Source organism: Amblyraja radiata, chromosome 18 (assembly GCF_010909765.2).
Source record: "Amblyraja radiata isolate CabotCenter1 chromosome 18, sAmbRad1.1.pri, whole genome shotgun sequence".
NCBI lineage: Eukaryota > Metazoa > Chordata > Chondrichthyes > Rajiformes > Rajidae > Amblyraja > Amblyraja radiata.
Genome location: NC_045973.1, coordinates 24,728,458 through 24,747,097, shown reverse-complemented (window position 1 = coordinate 24,747,097; position 18,640 = coordinate 24,728,458). Strand labels below are relative to the sequence as shown.

The 18,640-nt window shown below is 42.7% G+C and overlaps 1 protein-coding gene across 3 annotated transcripts in view; it reads right to left on the bottom strand.

The window, feature by feature from the left end:
* Positions 1 to 18,640, bottom strand: part of cacna2d2 (calcium voltage-gated channel auxiliary subunit alpha2delta 2) — a 374,530-nt gene that overhangs the window by 45,142 nt on the left and 310,748 nt on the right. For 2 of the 3 annotated variants that reach the window (XM_033036873.1, XM_033036875.1), the window contains 10 exons: positions 17,161 to 17,235; positions 15,069 to 15,143; positions 14,444 to 14,515; positions 12,047 to 12,118; positions 6,829 to 6,890; positions 4,998 to 5,074; positions 4,278 to 4,295; positions 3,412 to 3,472; positions 2,807 to 2,904; positions 120 to 210 (listed from right to left, as the gene is read on the bottom strand). In XM_033036873.1, the coding sequence (XP_032892764.1) occupies positions 120 to 210; positions 2,807 to 2,904; positions 3,412 to 3,472; positions 4,278 to 4,295; positions 4,998 to 5,074; positions 6,829 to 6,890; positions 12,047 to 12,118; positions 14,444 to 14,515; positions 15,069 to 15,143; positions 17,161 to 17,235 (701 nt within the window). The remainder of the gene's footprint in view (positions 1 to 119; positions 211 to 2,806; positions 2,905 to 3,411; positions 3,473 to 4,277; positions 4,296 to 4,997; positions 5,075 to 6,828; positions 6,891 to 12,046; positions 12,119 to 14,443; positions 14,516 to 15,068; positions 15,144 to 17,160; positions 17,236 to 18,640) is intronic. The other variant, XM_033036874.1, reaches the window with a different exon arrangement.

The window sequence follows — 18,640 nt, the reverse complement described above, 5'->3', positions numbered from 1 at the left end:
TGCAGTATTTCCCTTGCAGTCTCCCCTCCCTATCCTACACCACCACCATCTGATATGGTAATGAACCTGCTCACTTCTCCTGACCTGCTTCAATAATTTGTGCAGCATCAGGAACTTACGTGTGCAAGTCGTGATTCTTCCAAACCTTCTCCACTAACTTGGCAGTGATTCCCGAATCCAAGATCAGATTGTAGATCAAATCTGATTCACCTGGAACATAGAGATGAAGTATGAATGTTATTCACAGGTTTCTGAGCTTGGTCATGTTGCAAACTCACATTGACCCTTCTCTGGAATGACCAGATGAGCAATCTTGACCGTGTTCCTACAATAAAGATACATACATCTCTTTGAATAGTTTATAAACACCAGTTGACTTCACTGAAGGCACTCTCAAGAATAGGTCCCACCTAATGAACAGAAGCAGGAGGTGCAGTCAGACCATTCAGATTTACATCTTCTTCTGAAACATTCCTGCTCTTTTCCAAAAATCTGCCTCCAGATGGAAAAAGAAATCGCTCGTAAACAGAGCCTTCAAATGGTAATTTGGTGCACAAATACCAAGAGTGAGACTCATTTAGGGGGTGCATACTTGGCTATAAAAACAAGTAATAATTGTTCACAATGTATCATGGTGCTGATTTTGGTTAACCAGAGATATTATTGAATCACTGCATTTGGGTCAGGTTAATTAGAGAGAGCACAGGGTTGCTGTTTTGGGTTTACTTTAAGCATTACATGGTGAGATGACCACCAGTGCAAGGCAGAGTCAGAGGAATACAGTATATGGAAGAGGGAATGGCCAATCCCTACTGTTTCCTTGCTAGTCAAAATGGAGCTTGTTAGATTACTCCCATTTCTCAGCTCAGTCTGTATCCTTGGTCACGGTTCTTCCAGTTCTCCTTCAGGCATTGTTTAAACCAGGTGAGACCTTTGAATCTACCTCCCTTCCAGGTAGTGACTTCGAGACCCTGACAATACTTCAGATTTAACATTGCTTTCTTCATCTCCACGCATCTAACACTAATTTTCTCATTTGTGGCCTTTGCTAAGGAAATAGCTTATTTCTGTTCATCGTACAAGGGCCGCTTATCATTTTAGTAATTCTTCCAGTAATTCTTCTTTCAACTCCTTTGTTCCACAAAAGCAACCAGAGCAGCCCGTCTTCCAGCCCTGGCAATATCCTCTCACAAATCATCTGCACCATTCTTGGTGTTATATACCCATGCTGTTGTATATCAGGGTGAGCTGGGGTTACAGCCATACTGGGTTAGGTGAACCAGTGACATTACAAAGGCAATACAAGGTCATAGTTTGAGAATAAACCCTTATTTTCTTTTGTAATCAACAGGACCATGCTTGAGATTTCAGTATCAGGCCACGCTGTAGTTTTCTTGCCACACCACTGCCTCCCTAGATCAGAATTATTGATATCATTGATAACATAATAGATTATAAGTGGAAATGGCACATGTGTAATCATACAATATTGGGTAGGCGTAATAACTGCACTGGACCAACATTAATGTATTTGGATAATGTAATAAAAAGGAGCTGCAGATGCTGGTGTATACACACAAAATGCTGGAGTAACTCAAGTGGAAATGTCCAACACTAAAGCATTAATGTGATCCCCTCTCACATAGCATTAATGTGAGAGGGGATAAGTTTAGTGGAGATATGCATGGCATGTTTTCTACAGAGGGTAGTGGGGGCCTAGAATGCATTGCCAGGGGTGGTGGTAGGTGAAATTGGTGATGTTTCGGGTTGAGACCCTTCTTCAGACCCATAGGGTCAGATGCATAGGTTGTGTTTATTTTCGCAGGAATGGAGGAGGCTGACCAGTGGCCTGATAGAGGTTTACAAAATTATGAGAGGCATAGATAGGGTGGATCATATACTTTCCCCCTACCAGGGTTGCCTAAAACCAGAGGACATAATTTTAAGATGAGATGGAGGAGGTGTACATGGAATCTGAGAGGAAATTCTTCAAGACGGAATGGCTGATATCTGGGATGAGGTGGTGGAGATGGCTACAAACGCGACACTTAATCGGTTAAGTGTAGTGTTTGTATCAGTGTCAATAATTAACAGCCAAGGTCTAGTAGGGAATGGACCAAATGCTTGTAAGTGGGATTAGTATAAATAAGTGCAACAATTGGCATGGACATGGTAGACCAAAGGACCTGTTTCTGTGGTACACACTGTATGACTGTTTGCAATGTACACGTCTTTGGCAAACTCATACTTATTTTATATTTGGCATCATTGTAATTTATCTAAGAATGAAGGTAACTCTATGATGAAATCCACATCACTTCATGTATTCTGTGAATGAACAGGTAGGTGCAGGTCCATATCCATTTCCACTCTGTACATAGCTTATCAATGTTTATCTGCCAAATGTTTTCACCTCAGTGAACTCACAACACTAATGTAAGAATGACACTTAAGACATGCTATGGCAAGGGATTTAAAAAAAATCGCCTCAGGTATAGTGAGCTTCTGAATTTCACATGAATCTGGCTACAGCAAGGAGAAAGAGGTGCCGATATTAGAACCCACCCTCTTGCATAGATTGTCAGTGCCTTGAACAACTTAACTTTTAAAATTTAGATGTTTGTCCACAAGAGATAATGTTACAGTGTTATGGTCATTGCTTCTTTTAATGTCGGTAAGTGCAGCAGCAGACCTGTGCTTTGCATAGAGATTAAACAATATAATAATAAAATCAGAAAGCCCAAAGCATCCGTAAGCTGGCAGTCAATTAGGGATGTTCTATCCTGAAGACCACTGCTGTACTCACAATTCTTGTAGTCAGGAGTGTTCGTATCCATCAGTGAGATAAAATTGAGCACAAACTCGGTGTTGTTTTCTGACTTGACCAGATCCTTGCAGTATTCCCTAGGATGAAATCCAAGTGTAAACACATTCCATGAGGGTAAAGTGGACACTGGTGTGGAAGAGACAGTGACAAGCCCTCACCCTCAAACCCCCAGGGTGTCACTTTGGTACAGGGATTGGACAGTACATGTAGGAGGGTCATGCTGTAGGTAGTTCCCTATTCTTTAACACACAGACAGCCGGGCAGTTACTGCCACATGTGATCGTCATGCAGCGGTATGTGCCTTGGGGAAATGACCAGAGCAGCCAGGAAGCTTGTGCATATGCCGGTGATTTGATAATGGCGAGAGACTAAGCCAAGGCAAGGGGATGTCCATTCCATAGGCAGATGTAGTGGGAGCAAACACAGGTCACAGCGTGGATGGGAGGCAGGGGGTTTGGTGAAGAGGTGGCAGTGGTATTAACTGTCTCATGGCATGTTAAGATTTGGGCAGCAAAGTGAAACATCGTACAATGAGCTTACAGCATGAAGTGAATGGGCAAGCGCACACACATACACACAGCTACCTGGGAGCAATGAATACATGTCCCACGGTCTCAAAGGAGCTGGGTAACAAGGATTCAAAATCTGCAATAAAAAGGAACATTATCTGGGAACTACTGGCGAGGGGGAGGAGCACCGTTTCACACACCTTATCATCAGCACAGGAGAGGAGAAGAAACTACGCAATTCGTAAAAAATGAGGTAGAGAGATTGATCTGCAGGATTGAAGCAAACCTCAGGAGTATAGTTGTAGCCAATATGTTGCCCAGAATACAGGTATTTTTTACGGAACACAGAAAATATTTGCCAATAAATATGAGGTAATTCAGGCTTTTTAGGAATGCAAATACTTTTAATTGGTTACCATTACATTTTTTTCACTATCTTTCATTGCACCAATTGCGGTCAGCTACTGACTATCTTTCAATAGGCATCAACATGGCCAAACTCTCCACGTTACATGGAGACATTCAAACTCTTTTTCGAAAGGGTGGAGCATAGGATTCAGTTACAGGCTAATGGGGAGGAAGTGAATGGGGTAGGTTCCAAACAGCACTGATATCTCTTCAGCATCATTGAAGGTAGGGGGGACAGGATGGGAAAGAGGGGTTAGTTAGTGAGAGAGGAAGAAAGAAAGAAAAAGAGAGAAAGCAGGACATTAAAATTCCATACAATAGGAAGCAGGTAACTAAAGGGAAAATATTCAGAGCAATGCAAAGGAAATTTCTAAGCCATTGTGGACATAACAAGACAGTGCACCAAGAGGGTTGGAAAGGGAATTTGAGAAGGGGTCAGACGGGCAGGTAAATGGGCAAGCAGGTTGGGTGCAGTGGGGGATAGGCACCGAACAAAGAGGGTGAGGGGAGGGGACCAAGATTAAGATACTTGCCCTTTTTGTTGATTTGGACTGTATGAATCCACCATAGAGAGAGAAAGCAGAAAAAAAGGGGTTGGGTAGGAAGGGGGTCACAAACAATATTTTATTCAATTACTATTTGAATAAAAATATTGTGTATAAATATACTGAGAATCTTGCAACTGACAAAATAAAAATCTCCAAAGAGCAAACAAACAGTTGCAAACATCTAGACCGACAGCTCTAGGTGCTCTGCACACAAGGCCTGCATGCTATGGCCAAGGGCGAATGATTCCAAAGCATCAGCAAACACAGCTAGCAAGTCCATACAATCCGGAGAAATAAAAAAAGAAAGAAAAGAAAACAAAAGAACAGAATGAAACAAAAAAAGCAAGAAAGAAACTGAAACCCAAGCAGAGCATCGTGAAAAGCATGCTTATTTTCACATACTCTGCATGATTTGCTGCTTCAGAATCATTGTATATTCTAGCAGAAAGCAAGAGAAGGAGAGCTCGACTTTTGCTTCAGAACCAGCTGGTTGGTATATTAATTTTACTTTTACTTTGTTTTTGCTGCTTTGCAAAATACGGAGATTCACCAACTTCAGAAAGCCCCTGTGTAATTGGCTAAACTCGGATTGTGAGCGGGAAGCTTGCTTTCTATCAGTGCATTAGTTTTCTGCAGGCCAGTGACAGCAGTCTGCAGGTTCAAGATCAGGCCAAAGGGCAGACAGACTGGACAACAGATACTTACACTGAGCTTGAAGGATTTGGTCATCCAGCTTGGCATGGATATAATATTTACTATACGGTGGCAGGACCAGGGCCAGGCTGTTAAGAGAACAAAAAGACATTGTCACATCTGAGCAGCCACTCCTAGTTCCATTGATGCCGTGACATGAACAAATAGGGAGAATTCTGTTATTTCCACAGCAATTCAGAATATTCCACAACAACAAACCTCTTGATTGTGATAATGTTAGTGATCTACAACAAATGGACCAGTAATTCAAAGACCAGTTCAAAGCTCACCTCAGCTCCAGGGGAATTTTAATTAACTCTGGAATAAAAGTCTAGTTCCAATCAAGGTGACCATGACACCACTGAAATATCACAAATGTCATCTGGGTCATGATCAAACTTTCGATTTGATGTCTTTAAATCTGCTCCTGATGAGAGCAATGTAATTTCGGACATAGAAATTTGCTTGATTCTTTAGAGCTTTCTGAGCTGGCCTTGCAAAACGTTTCAATATTTCAAACCCTCTGCACACTTCATGCTCTGCGGCAATTTAAGTGAGATGTCCAGAGAGACATACAGCCTGGAAACCAATGCATCCACCACTGATGTATACTAAACCTACTTTAGGAACACCTACTGAAACAATGGGGTAGATTAGACCTTCTTAACTTCTCCCAATTATTGCTCTGATTATATATTTGAGCTCATTTCCTGAACATCTCTTTGGAAGTTTCCTCCCTGGCACCATCGTCCCATCCAACACATTTCTTACCTGATCTCCTCAATGATGGGAGATCATTCAAATATGGCTATTTTAATGTGCAAAATGCCAAGGGACCCCTGCATGGCAGAAAATTGAAGAACCTTCAAGAGGTCAAGTGAAGAATTTACACCCATGCTTTAGGTCCCTGCTCCGGATTGTTTTGCAGATTATGGAATAAGATAACAAAAGTGGTGACATTACAGTGGCGGTATAGTAGGGTTACAAACAGTGTGAACAAGGAGCAATGTACGGTCTGAGTCATTGCAATAGTGGACAATAAAAGATGCACAATGTCACCTCTGCAGATGGAAGTGCAAGGCCCAATTATACACAAAAGAATAATAATAGTGGGGAACAAAGGATCTGACAATTTTAAGGGGTTGTCCCTGCAGAGGGCAGGGTCCTACATGAGTAGTTTAGTTTATTTTATTTTATTTTATTTTAGAGATACAGCGCAGAAACAGGCCCTTTGGTCCACCGGGTTCGTGCCGACCAGCAATCCTCACACATTAACACTATTCTACACACACACACACACTGTGGACAATTTTATAATTTTCCCAGGCCAATTAATCTACAAACCTGTACGTCTTTGGAGTGTGGGAGGCAACTGAAGCTCATGGCGAAAACCCACACAGGTCACGATTGAACCTTGGCCTCTAGGGCTCCACCACACTGTGCTGCCCAAAGGCTAGCAATATAATGGGGTGCTATCAATGTTGAGCAGTAAAGAATCTGAATATATGATGTGACCTCAATGACAGAACAAGTTCATACCTGCTCTTGATCGCAGTGGGAGGCATCATACAGATGGTCATAAAAGGGGTGACCACATTAAAGGGCAATGAATCATCTGGAAGTTACAAGGTTCAACTTTAAGGACCGTATTGAGTTTGGATTATACATTGAGTGATCTCAATGATGATTTCTGTCACAATAATCGTGGCCCTGCATTTTCTCATTATAACAAATTTGAGTCAATGCCAATGTGGATAAATCTTAATGAACCTCCAATCTTGTAGCTCTGATACTGCTGGCCAGATTACAATTCCAGGGTTATAGATTGGGGGACATAGATTACCTGTAATCAGCACTTTGAATCGGGGTCCATGTGTATGTCCTATCTACTTCATCAATATATCTCTGAAAAAAAGAAACAGAGTGAAACAATCATTCACATTCATGTGACAGACACCTGTATTCAAATGCAAGCTTTAACTGGCAATTTACTTGAGTTAACTTGAGCTGTTTGTTTATTTAACAGGAAGTAGTCTGACTGACCCTTCTTCAGAATCTTGTTTGAAGTAGGGTCCCGTCCCGAAACATTGTCTATCTATGTTCTCCGAAGATGCTTCCTAACTCGCTGAGATGCTACAGCACTTTGTATCTGTTTTATAAACCAGCATCTGCAGTTCTTTGTATCTACAACATTATGGAAGTCTGAAGAAGTTCCCAGAACTCCAGTTTCCTGAGTGGGAGATACTGACAATGTCAGTTCTGCGTATCCTTTTGAATGTAAAATATATCTAAAACCCACACATCTGTGATTGGAAGTATAATGTTAAGTCAGCTCGGTTTTTCTCCCACAATGAAACTATTTTTTTAATGAAAGCCGGCTTACAAAATTAAATATTGATGGTTCCAAGGTCCATCCTCTACTTTGAAATGTTAAGAGTTCGAATTGTATTTGGGGGGGGGGGGGCCACTGTCTGGGATTATTTGGAGATTATAAATTTATGTGGATGTAGCAGTCATTATTTCAAAACAAGAACCAGTTTTCAGAATATCTATTCCCGTGTACTTTGCAAACAATAATGTTCAAAATTAAAAGGACAGCTCTGTGAACCGACAGGTTGGCTACTCACATGACCATGACTCATGCAAAAAATTGATATGTGTTAAAAGGTCACAAAGTGCTGGTGTAACAGCATATCAGGCAGCATCTTTGGAGAACATGGATAGGTGATATTTCAAGTTGAGACCTTTCTTCAAGGCCATGTTCTCCAGAGATGTGTCCTTTTGTGTATTAACTAGCATCTGCAGTTCTTTGTTTCTACAATGGAGATGTGTTAATTGGTCTACATTTAACCAGAAATCTTCAGCATTTATTTTCACCCATTCTGATAGAGATGAAGTAAGCTTCCAGACCAGACTTCTTTGTCACGGCACACCAAGCATGGCCATAGGCACATTTGCCCGTCTATCTATTTGTGTAGTCAAGAGAGTCAGTCCTCACAACACAAATTTTGGTTCATGGACATCTGGTATCTCTGGCCTCCGAAGCTTTTAGGCCATCCATATGAATTACTTCGCCCCAACAAAAGTGTTTGTATATTCAAAGATGTCTTGGCGGCTACAATATGCTTCTGTTGTAAATACACGATTCTGCAGTTACTTGCCTACATTCAAAATGTTAAAATTTAGTCGATAATTATAGCCACCAAAACTAGCTAATCGTTTATTTATTGTTGACTCAGTGTGCCATTGCAACTGTAATCAATCACTTATTAAATGCCTTAGCATTTAAAAACCACAGAAACTTTACGTAGAGTACTTTGTTTGGAGACTCTACCAAGAGAATCTCCAAGAGAATTCTGTTTCTCTGGATGATTAAAACTTTTGTATCAACCAGCTTCAGCCTCTGAGTGACTCAGTTCACAAGATTACAACAGGAACTGTCCTTTGTGAATCAATGAATGGAAGTACTTGGGTTCGCTAAAACAAATTAGCTTGGATACTCTATTATCTCAAATCGCAATATATTATTTACTTCTCTGAATTGTCATAAATTCAATAGTTGTCCACACAGAGGATGAACACAACAGCAATGGGTATATGGTTTGTTCCTATTGGCTTGGCTCCCTAGACACGGTGAAGTTTCTTGTTCTGATTTTCTCATGCACTTCCAGAATGTGCAGAGAGGATCTGAAGAATACTACCTCCAGCAGCATAATGCTGATGAGTCAGTCCTGGCTATGCGTCAAATCCATGAACACACAACTTTGACTCAAAAAATTAGAACCCCACGACACCAAACCAACACACAGAAGATGCTGTGGATGCCGTGTTTGATCCTTAAGGTCCTGTCCCACTTGGGCGACATTTGGGCGACAGCGGAGTGTCAGTGACTGAAGCCCGAAAAACCGTCAAGTTGCACGACATACATGCTGACGTATTCTGTCATGTGGGTGACGCCCAGTTAGAGTTGAGGTTGTAAAATATTCTTCCTTCAATGCATGGATTTTAAACATTAATATATTCAATTTAATACAATAAAATCAATTGTGCAAATGAAAAGATTTCTGAGTCGTTCCATTTTATTTATAGATGTATTGGTCCGCTTCCCGGTCCGATTACCAGGGATGGATGCAGTGAGCGTAGACCAAACTCCCCTCTCCCCTCTTCCCCCCACCCCCCATCCCTCCTTCTCCACTCCTCCCTACCCTTCTCCCCTCCCCTCTCCATCCCTGCATCCCTCCCCCCCTCTTCCTCCCTTCTCCCCGCTCCACTCTTCTCCCCCTTATCCACTACCCCCTCCCCTCATATCCCCCTCTCCAACCCCCACTTTCCCTGATGCCCCCCCATTTGGGGGGTGGGGGGAAGGTGGAGAATGGGAGGGAGGGAGGGAGAGGGGGAGATGTGAGGGGTGGGGGGGCAGTAGTGGATAAGGGGGAGAAGAGTGGAGTGGGGAGAAGGGAGGAAGAGGGGGGGAGGGAAGAAGGGGGGGAGAGGGGAGGGGAGAAGGGTAGGGGGGGAGTGGAGAAGGAGGGATGGGGGCGGGAGGGGAGAGGGGAGTTCAGTCTATTCTCACTGAATCCACCCCTGTGAAAATAGACAGTGATCGGATCTAGAAGCAGATCATAGAAACATAGAAACATAGAAATTAGGTGCAGGAGTAGGCCATTCGGCCCTTCGAGCCAGCACCGCCATTCAATATGATCATGGCTGATCATCCAACTCAGTATACCGTACCTGCCTTCTCTCCATACCCTCTGATCCCTTACCACAAGGGCCACATCTAACTCCCTCTTAAATATAGCCAATGAACTGGCCTCGACTACCCTCTGTGGCAGAGAGTTCCAGAGATTCACCACTCTCTGTGTGAAAAAAGTTATTCTCATCTCGGTTTTAAAGGATTTCCCCCCTTATCCTTAAGCTGTGACCCCTTGTCCTGGACTTCCCCAACATCGGGAGCAATCTTCCTGCATCTAGCCTGTCCAACCCCTTAAGAATTTTATAAGTTTCTATAAGATCCCCTCTCAATCTCCTAAATTCTAGAGAGTATAAACCAAGTCTATCCAGTCTTTCTTCATAAGACAGTCCTGACATCCCAGGAATCAGTCTGGTGAACCTTCTCTGCACTCCCTCTATGGCAATAATGTCCTTCCTCAGATTTGGAGACCAAAACTGTACGCAATACTCCAGGTGTGGTCTCACCAAGACCCTGTACAACTGCAGTAGAACCTCCCTGCTCCTATACTCAAATCCTTTTGCTATGAAAGCTAACGTACCATTCGCTTTCTTCACTGCCTGCTGCACCAATGCATTTCGTTGTCTCTGTACTGTACACTGACAATGACAATTAAAATTGAATCTGAACTGCATGCCTACTTTCAATGACTGGTGTACCATGACACCCAGGTCTCGCTGCATCTCCTTTTCCTAATCGGCCACCATTTAGATAATAGTCTGCTTTCCTGTTTTTGCCACCAAAATGGATAACCTCACATTTATCCACATTATACTGCATCTGCCAAACATTTGCCCACTCACCCAGCCTATCCAAGTCACCTAGCATCCTCCTCACAGCTAACACTGCTCCCCAGCTTAGTGTCATCCGCAAACTTGGAGATATTGCCTTCAATTCCCTCATCCAGATCATTAATATATATTGTAAATAGCTGGTGTCCCAGCACTGAGCCTTGCGGTACCCCACTAGTCACTGCCTGCCATTGTGAAAAGGACCTGTTTACTCCTACTCTTTGCTTCCTGTTTGCCAGCCAGTTCTCTATCCACATCAATACTGAACCCCCAATGCCGTGTGCTTTAAGTTTGTATACTAATCTCTTATGTGGGACCTTGTCGAAAGCCTTCTGGAAGTCCAGATACACCACATCCACTGGTTCTCCCCTATCCACGCTACTAGTTACATCCTCGCAAAATTCTATAAGATTCGTCAGACATGATTTACCTTTCGTAAATCCATGCTGACTTTGTCCAATGATTTCACCACTTTCCAAATGTGCTGCTATCCCATCTTTAATAACTGACTCTAGCAGTTTCCCCACTACCGATCTTAGACTAACTGGTCTGTAATTCCCCATTTTCTCTCTCCCTCCCTTCTTAAAAAGTGGGGTTACGTTTGCTACCCGCCAATCCTCAGGAACTACTCCAGAATCTAAAGAGTTTTGAAAGATTATTACTAATGCATCCACTATTTCTGGAGCTACTTCCTTAAGTACTCTGGGATGCAGCCTATCTGGCCCTGGGGATTTATCGGCCTTTAATCCATTCAATTTACCCAACACCACTTCCCGACTAACCTGGATTTCACTCAATTCCTCCAACTCCTTTGACCCACGGTCCCCTGCTATTTCCGGCAAATTATTTATGTCTTCCTTAGTGAAGACGGAACCAAAGTAGTTATTCAATTGGTCCGCCATTTCAATATTTCAATATTTCAATACTGAAATAAAACTGAACGACTCAAACATCTTTTCATTTGCACAAATGATTTTATTGTATTAATTTTTGATATATTAATGTTTAAAATCCATGCATTGAAGGAAGAATATTTTACTCCCTAACCCCAACCCTAACCGGGCATCACCCACAGGACAGCATACGTCAGCGTGTGACAGGGCGCACGACATGATGAGACACCCAAATGTCGCCCCAGGATTTTGAACATTCCAAATCCTGGGGCGACAGGGAAGCACCTCACGTTACCGCGCGTCACTGCATGAGTCACCGCGCCTCACACCCGCGTCATGACGCGACAACCTCTTTTTCCGCTGTCGCCTAAATGTTGCCCAAGTGACGCCCAAGTGGGACAGACCCTTTTGTTTGTGAACCAACAGTTTCTGAAAAGATTAGCACAACATTATGCTTTAATGTCTATACCTTTGCATTGATTTCAGTATTGATTACTATACCAGCAACAGGTTATTGGATTAGATCAGGCTATTTCAAGAACATTGAGATAGTTGGGAGTTTGATTGGAAGGGCAGTTTGCTTCCTCCTTTAAGCTAACTATTAAGGAAACACAAACCCATAACCAAATGCGCAAAAGTACTTACCTCATCCAGGGATTTGGTTAGAGTGCGGATGGTAATATTCCCACTCTTCCTGTCAATCATGATTCTCCGTATCTGTAGAAATATAAATGAACATGGAACAGAATAGGCAAAAACTAATCACTTGAAACAATGGTTCCTCCTTTCAGAAAGGCCTGCCAGTAAAGTGGGGTTGCTGGCCCTGATAAGTGTTAAGAAGCACACTTACACAAGACTGACTCACTACTGATTCAGGTTGAATCTGGCAGTATGAACATTTACCTGTGGTTTATACATTGGCTGCATTTCCCAATGTCAACCTGCCTAACATCAAGAATAAACGGAATAATACAAAAAAATCCTGTACAGTGGTTAGAGTTGAACGGCTTGGAATGAGATGACAATTGGGTGCCAATCATTTGCATCTTCACTATCACAAATATTGATACTGGAAATGTTGGTATAGTAAATGTTGGAATCCACAGCAGGTTCAACAACAAAATAAACATCTTAATGTTTCAGGTTGAAGACCATGGGAACTGAGAAAGATAGGTAGCTTTCAGTAGTAGTGTGGGGAGGGATGGATTGGACAAAGAGAATATTTCTGAAACAATGAAGTCAGGGTTGCCCTGGAGATGGGTAGTTAATGAAGTAAGGTTATTGATAGGATAATAATGCTACCAGAGAGAGAGAAAACAAGCATCTGTTCTGTGAGATGAGGGCATGAGAGAGAAAATGCCAACAAAATGGGCTGCAAAATGGAGCGCTGCAGGGAATATCCAGCAGGTTGGAACATGTTGTGGAAAGAAAGAGATAAACTGAGATATTTTGTTCAGCTGGAAATTGTTGCTAGGATTCGAAGGCCTGAGCTACATGGAGAGGTAAAGAAATTGTGTTGTTTGAAGTTGTTGAATTTGATACTGAGCACGGGGGGCTGTAATGTACCTGGATAGAAGACATGTGCTGCCTCTTGAGCTCACTGTGGGCAGAGTTACAACCGTGCAGGAGGCCGTAGGTGGGTAGCTCAGAGTGGGAAGAGGATGGAAAATTAAAATGACAAGCAACAGAAAGCTCAGGGCCAGCCCAGCAGCCTGAATGCCTAGTTCAATCTGGTGCACTGCATTCGTGATTTGCAATATGACTCTACATTGGAGAACCCAAACCCAGTTAGATCACCGCTTTATGGGACACATGTTTATAACAAGGGCCTTGTTTGTTTGAGGAACAACATCTCATCTTGTGTTTCACCAGACTCAATCTTGCAATAAATAGCCTCTTTGGTAACTTGTTTTCACTGCCCATATCAGAGTTGGTCTTTTCCCCTGCAGGTTATGGAATCATAGAGTGCCAACCATCAAGCACTCATTGACACTAATCCTAAAGTAATCCCACCTTATTCTCCCTACATTCCCATGATTTTCCTGGATTCTGCTGGATATTCCCTGGATTTCCACTCACCTACATTCTAGCAACAATTGACAATGGTCAATGAACCTGACAACCAAATTATGAGAATGTGACATGAGCTCAGTTTTTCTCTCTCCAGTGGTACATCCTGGTGGGTTGGGTTACCCCTAAAGCCTGGCATTTTGCAGTTATCACATTCCTATGTAATGCACGCTGAGGAGAACTCTGCACAGACAGCAGCACCCGAGGTCAGGATTGTACACGAGTCTCTGGTGCGGTGAAGCACCAGCTCTACCTGCTATGCCTGCCTAGAAATGAACACTATAGTTTCAATTCATGGGAAGTTAGATAAAGACACAATAAGTGAAGAATAAAATAAGCTGTTAAAAGGTTTAACTGCACAATTCTTGGTTAGGGCAGATCGGGCTGCCGATTTTTTCCCCATGGTCGTGTGGATGAGACAAGAAATATTTTAATTTAGTTTAGTTTCGAGATACAGCGCGGAAACAGGCCCTTCGACCCACCGGGTCCCTGCTGACCAGCGATCCCCGCATATTAACACTATCCTACACACACTAGGGACAATGTTTACATTTACCAATCCAATTAACCTACATACCTGTTCGTCTTTGGAATGTGGGAGGAAACTGAAGATCTCGGAGAAAACCCATGCAGGTCACAGGGAGAACGTACAGTGATAATTTAGAGGCTTAAAGTGAGAATAGTAGCCTTAGAAGGGATGTGAAAAGGATTTTGTTTTTCACACTGAGAGTGGTTGGAATCAGAGAGGGTGGTGGAGATTTACATTATTTAAGAAACATCTAGACAAGCAGGGAAGATGCCAACACTGATCGGATATAATTGAGGATAAAAGATTCAATGTCAGAGCTTGAATGTTGTCCAGCTGACTCACTCCAAGGGATGATACTACTGTATTTGGAAAATGAATAAGCATCTAGACTTATCCTATATCTTGTTACTTTCCATTGCTTGTTTCCATCCTCCACTTCTTACCCATTCCTTGTTTTCATCCTCCAGTTCAGCATCCAGGAAATCCAGAGTTACCAGCTCCTGAAAGTTTATAATTTAGAGAAAAAGTAATTAGAAAAAGGGACAGCCACGATCAGAATATTAAAAAAAAATAATGTCCCCACCGTACAGCTTTGATTGTCCAGGCATTCAATTTAAGGTTTATTTATTCATGACCCAATGTGCAGGCGGTATCTCTTGGATTTAAACACTTTTTTTCCCAATTTAATAGGTTTTAGGTTATAGCAATCTCAGGATCCACTAAGTGGCGCCTTTGACAAAGATAGCAAAATCAATTTTATACTGCTACCCCTGCCTACAGCTGACTATTGTAACATATCCTTCCATCTGTGGACCAACATTCTGATGATGGGGCCTCATCCAATAGTTCCCTCTGCAATTAGCTTTCCAACGCCAGCTGTCAAATGTGTTTGTGAAGAGCATGGGAGAAATTTAAAATTAAAGTAATCGACCATGGAATATGTGGAGTTTCTTTTACTTATTAATTGCACAATACCTGAATATTACAAAACTATTATTACAGTGTAACTTGAGCTGAATGACAATTATATACAGAACCTAGGTACGAGAACCTGCTGAGATTGCTTACCTTTGGCTGCAGGTTGGGGTGCAACAGTACATACCCATTTGAATCAATGGCAAAAAAGTACCCATTTCCACCTAACTGTGAAGTGAAAACATGAGAAGCATTAATAGAAAGCACGAGCAGAATGTCAAATCCAAAATAATCTGTCTTTGTTTGCAACTTTCAAAAGGATGTAGCAAAAACAGAAATTTTAAAAGATGTCATTACCCTACTACAGACTGGGAAAAATGTAGAGTGGAGAAGGAACGGTATTTCTGATCTGTATATAGGAGAAAACTGGAAAAACAACTGGATTTCTTTCTCGAACTTTAGGAGTTGTGGCAGGAGTTGTCAAGCAAATGGAAATAATAATATTTTAGGAAATAATGGAAAATGTCAATGGTAAAACACAAAAGGGATTTATGATTTAAGAAGGGACTAGGACAGATATATTAGAAAAGAAGAAAACAAAAACAGAGCAATTGGGTGGCTTCTGGGAGGAGGGTTATGGTTAGGGTTAGGTTTCTGGTGCAATCTATGGATCTGACCAACATTCCTCTTCAGGGAAGACGGTTGTCTCCAAACCTCATGCATTCTGGATAATGCCAAAAAAAGACTGAATGTTAGCAAAGATGGTTAGTAATTAGCTGCAGTGTGAATGTGCAGGCACATTTCGCTCGTTCTAACCTTGGATAGGGTCATGAATGATAAGCATCATGGAGAGATGCAGGGAGTTGCTGGAACGTTTGTAGGTTGTATATTCATCTGTCACTTTACTACGCACCTGTACATGCATTATCCATAATTAACATTCATTTACATACAATACCTGCTTTCCCTCTTTAAAGTTGTTCACATATTCAAAATGTTTGCAGATTTAACCAATTTGCAGGTTTTCTGAAAATCGTTGTCATTCTCGGGGAACTTACTTGACCCGAGGCTGGTGGGGTGTGCTCATTCATTAAAATTGTGTGTTGTTTTTTTTCCACAGATTCCACTGAATTAACTTTTGGAATACACTCTCAGTCAAAGGACTCAACATTTATTTGCACATCCCTTGCCAAACATGGATAAATGATGTGTGAATTTAAGTAGCACTCATACAAGGCCAACTTACTCTTAATGTTATGATTTGGTTGCCTGATAATTGTTGGGAAGAAACTGGGGAGAAATGTAAAAATGCCAAAAGATCTAGATGAGAAACTAAAGGGGCTGTCCCACTTGGGAGACCTAATTGGCGAGTTTAGAAGAGTTTGAAACAGTGACTTGTTGAAGACCTCCTTCGACTATGTAGAAGACCAACTTCGCTTAGCTACGACAAACTTCGGGAAAATTGGACACCGAATAGTGGAGAGTGAAGATGACATCCTTCAATCTCCTTCAACCTCCCTTCGACTATGATGAAAACTATCTACGACTACCTTCGACCACCCTCAATTACCAACGACTAACATGCCGACCTACTACGACTAAACCTACGAGTGAAAAAAGTATTGATTTTTTCCATGGTGACCTTTTTTTACTCGCGGGCATTTTTTAACATATTGAAAAAAACGCCGCGACCTAGCTGAGGCCTCAAGTACGTGGAGACCACTCTCGAGCATGAAGGAGAGTTACGAAGACCTCCTACGACCTCGTGTTGACCATGCTGCGAGTATGAGTCGAGGGCAAACTCGCCAGAACTTGCGGATTAGGTCGCCCAAGTGGGACAGACCATTAAGGGAAGGGTTTCCACTGGGAGACAACTTCGAATGCTGCACCTGTTAAAAATAGGTAAACCATCTTTTACAATCTATCATACAAACCTCATCATCAACTGCAACAAAAGCAACCAATATAATTAAGGACCCTTTTCACCTTGTATTTTTTCCTGATCTCTCCTCTCCCATCGGGTAGAAGATACAGAACTTGAAAACACAGATTCAGAAACAGCTTATTCCCCACTATTGCTGAATGGGCCTTCCATAAGCTAGGGTGTCGTCACGATCTTCCAACCTTTTCATAACCATGTAGCTGTCAGGACAGTGAGTCTATGCTGCAGGTCTTGAAAATATATTACAGGAAGTCCAATGCACCCTGTCTACAGTGTAGGTGAAATGCTAGGTTTTTTACATACGTTGTAGCGAGGTGTGAGCTTCTTAATGTCATCCAGAGCCACGTCAATCCCCATCACTCCGAGCATGAGCTGGTTCTGGAAAGGAATGGTCTTTTTAGAATGGCTGAGCACTGGAGTAGAGACTTTGTTTCACTTCAAGGTGTTAGATCAAAATAATTTCTCTTAAGCGAGCAAGTCAGAACCTGCATGAGCACCAAATATCCCTCTGGTGCAAGTGGAACCTCGATCTTCCAACCTAGGAACACCATATGGCATGTGCAGCAATTTAAATAACTGCGTTTAAAATGGGCATTTGTAGCCTCATTATATAGAATGATCCAAGTAGAAGGACACTTTGCCTTAGTTTCTTGCCCCAGCCCCATTGTGCTCACCCTCTGGAGCCTCATTAAACAAGTGGGAAGAGCAAAGTCAGCAAGTTGCTTAAAAAACAATCAGGTAACACTGAAGCAGCTGTTAAAACCAAGTGGTGTGTTGGTGTTGAGAGCAGAACACTGTGAGGCTCCTCAGTTACAGGTTTAATAACCTTAATCTTTTCACTGTTGGCCTGCTATGTTACAGGGAACAGCAATGACACTGTACCATTCCAGTGCATTTCCCAGCCTGGCCATAATCTTCATGGACATTGATCAGATAGCTTGGAATGTGAGTTTTATGGGCATGGGTGAAATTTATTTCGCACCGATAAAATCCTCAAGGAGGTGGTGGCATTCTTAGTTGATATCTTGGGGATTTACCCATGCAGCTGTTGAGTAGAGTGTTCATATGCTCAGTGAAGACTTTGTGTAATACTTCAAAATCTGGGTGACATGAGAATTGTAAGAAGAACTTGCACGTGGCAGTATTTTCACTTTGCCTCGCTCTTCTTCTATGTGGTGGAGGTTGTGAGTTTTGGAGGAGCTGCTGACGAGGTCTTTGTGTGTTTCTAAAGGTGGTAGTCACTGCAGCTAGAGTACCCTGGTGGATGAGGACTATTTCAATAGGGCTCAGGTGCTAATCAAATGGGTTGCCCTGTAGACAGCGCGGCTCTCGCCAGCAGCGGCCTCTGCAGTCCGTCTGCGTTTTTATTATTTTATGTCTATGTTTTAATGTAGTTTTTGTTATTTTTGTTGGGGTATGTGTGTGGGGGGGTGGGGGTGGTGTGGGGGGGAGGGGGAAACTTTTAAATCTCTCCCTGCACGGGAGACCCGACCTTTTCTTTGTCGGGTCTCCGTTGTCGTTGGGGCTGCAACGAGGAGCGGCCTCCAACAGGAAAACCGGGGACTCCAGTGCCGAACTCACCTCACCGTCGCGGAGCTGGCCGAGTCCAGAGCGGGTGGAGCTGTGGTGGACGCTGCTGCGACCCGACCCCCGGAGATTCGGTGGCTGCAACTGCGGGTTTGGCGGACAGTGACACCGGGAGCCCGCGGGTCCCTGCTGGGTGACCGCTTTTCGGGGCTTCCGCAACGGCGACTTCTCCCGCCCGAGTTGCGGGGTTGAAGAG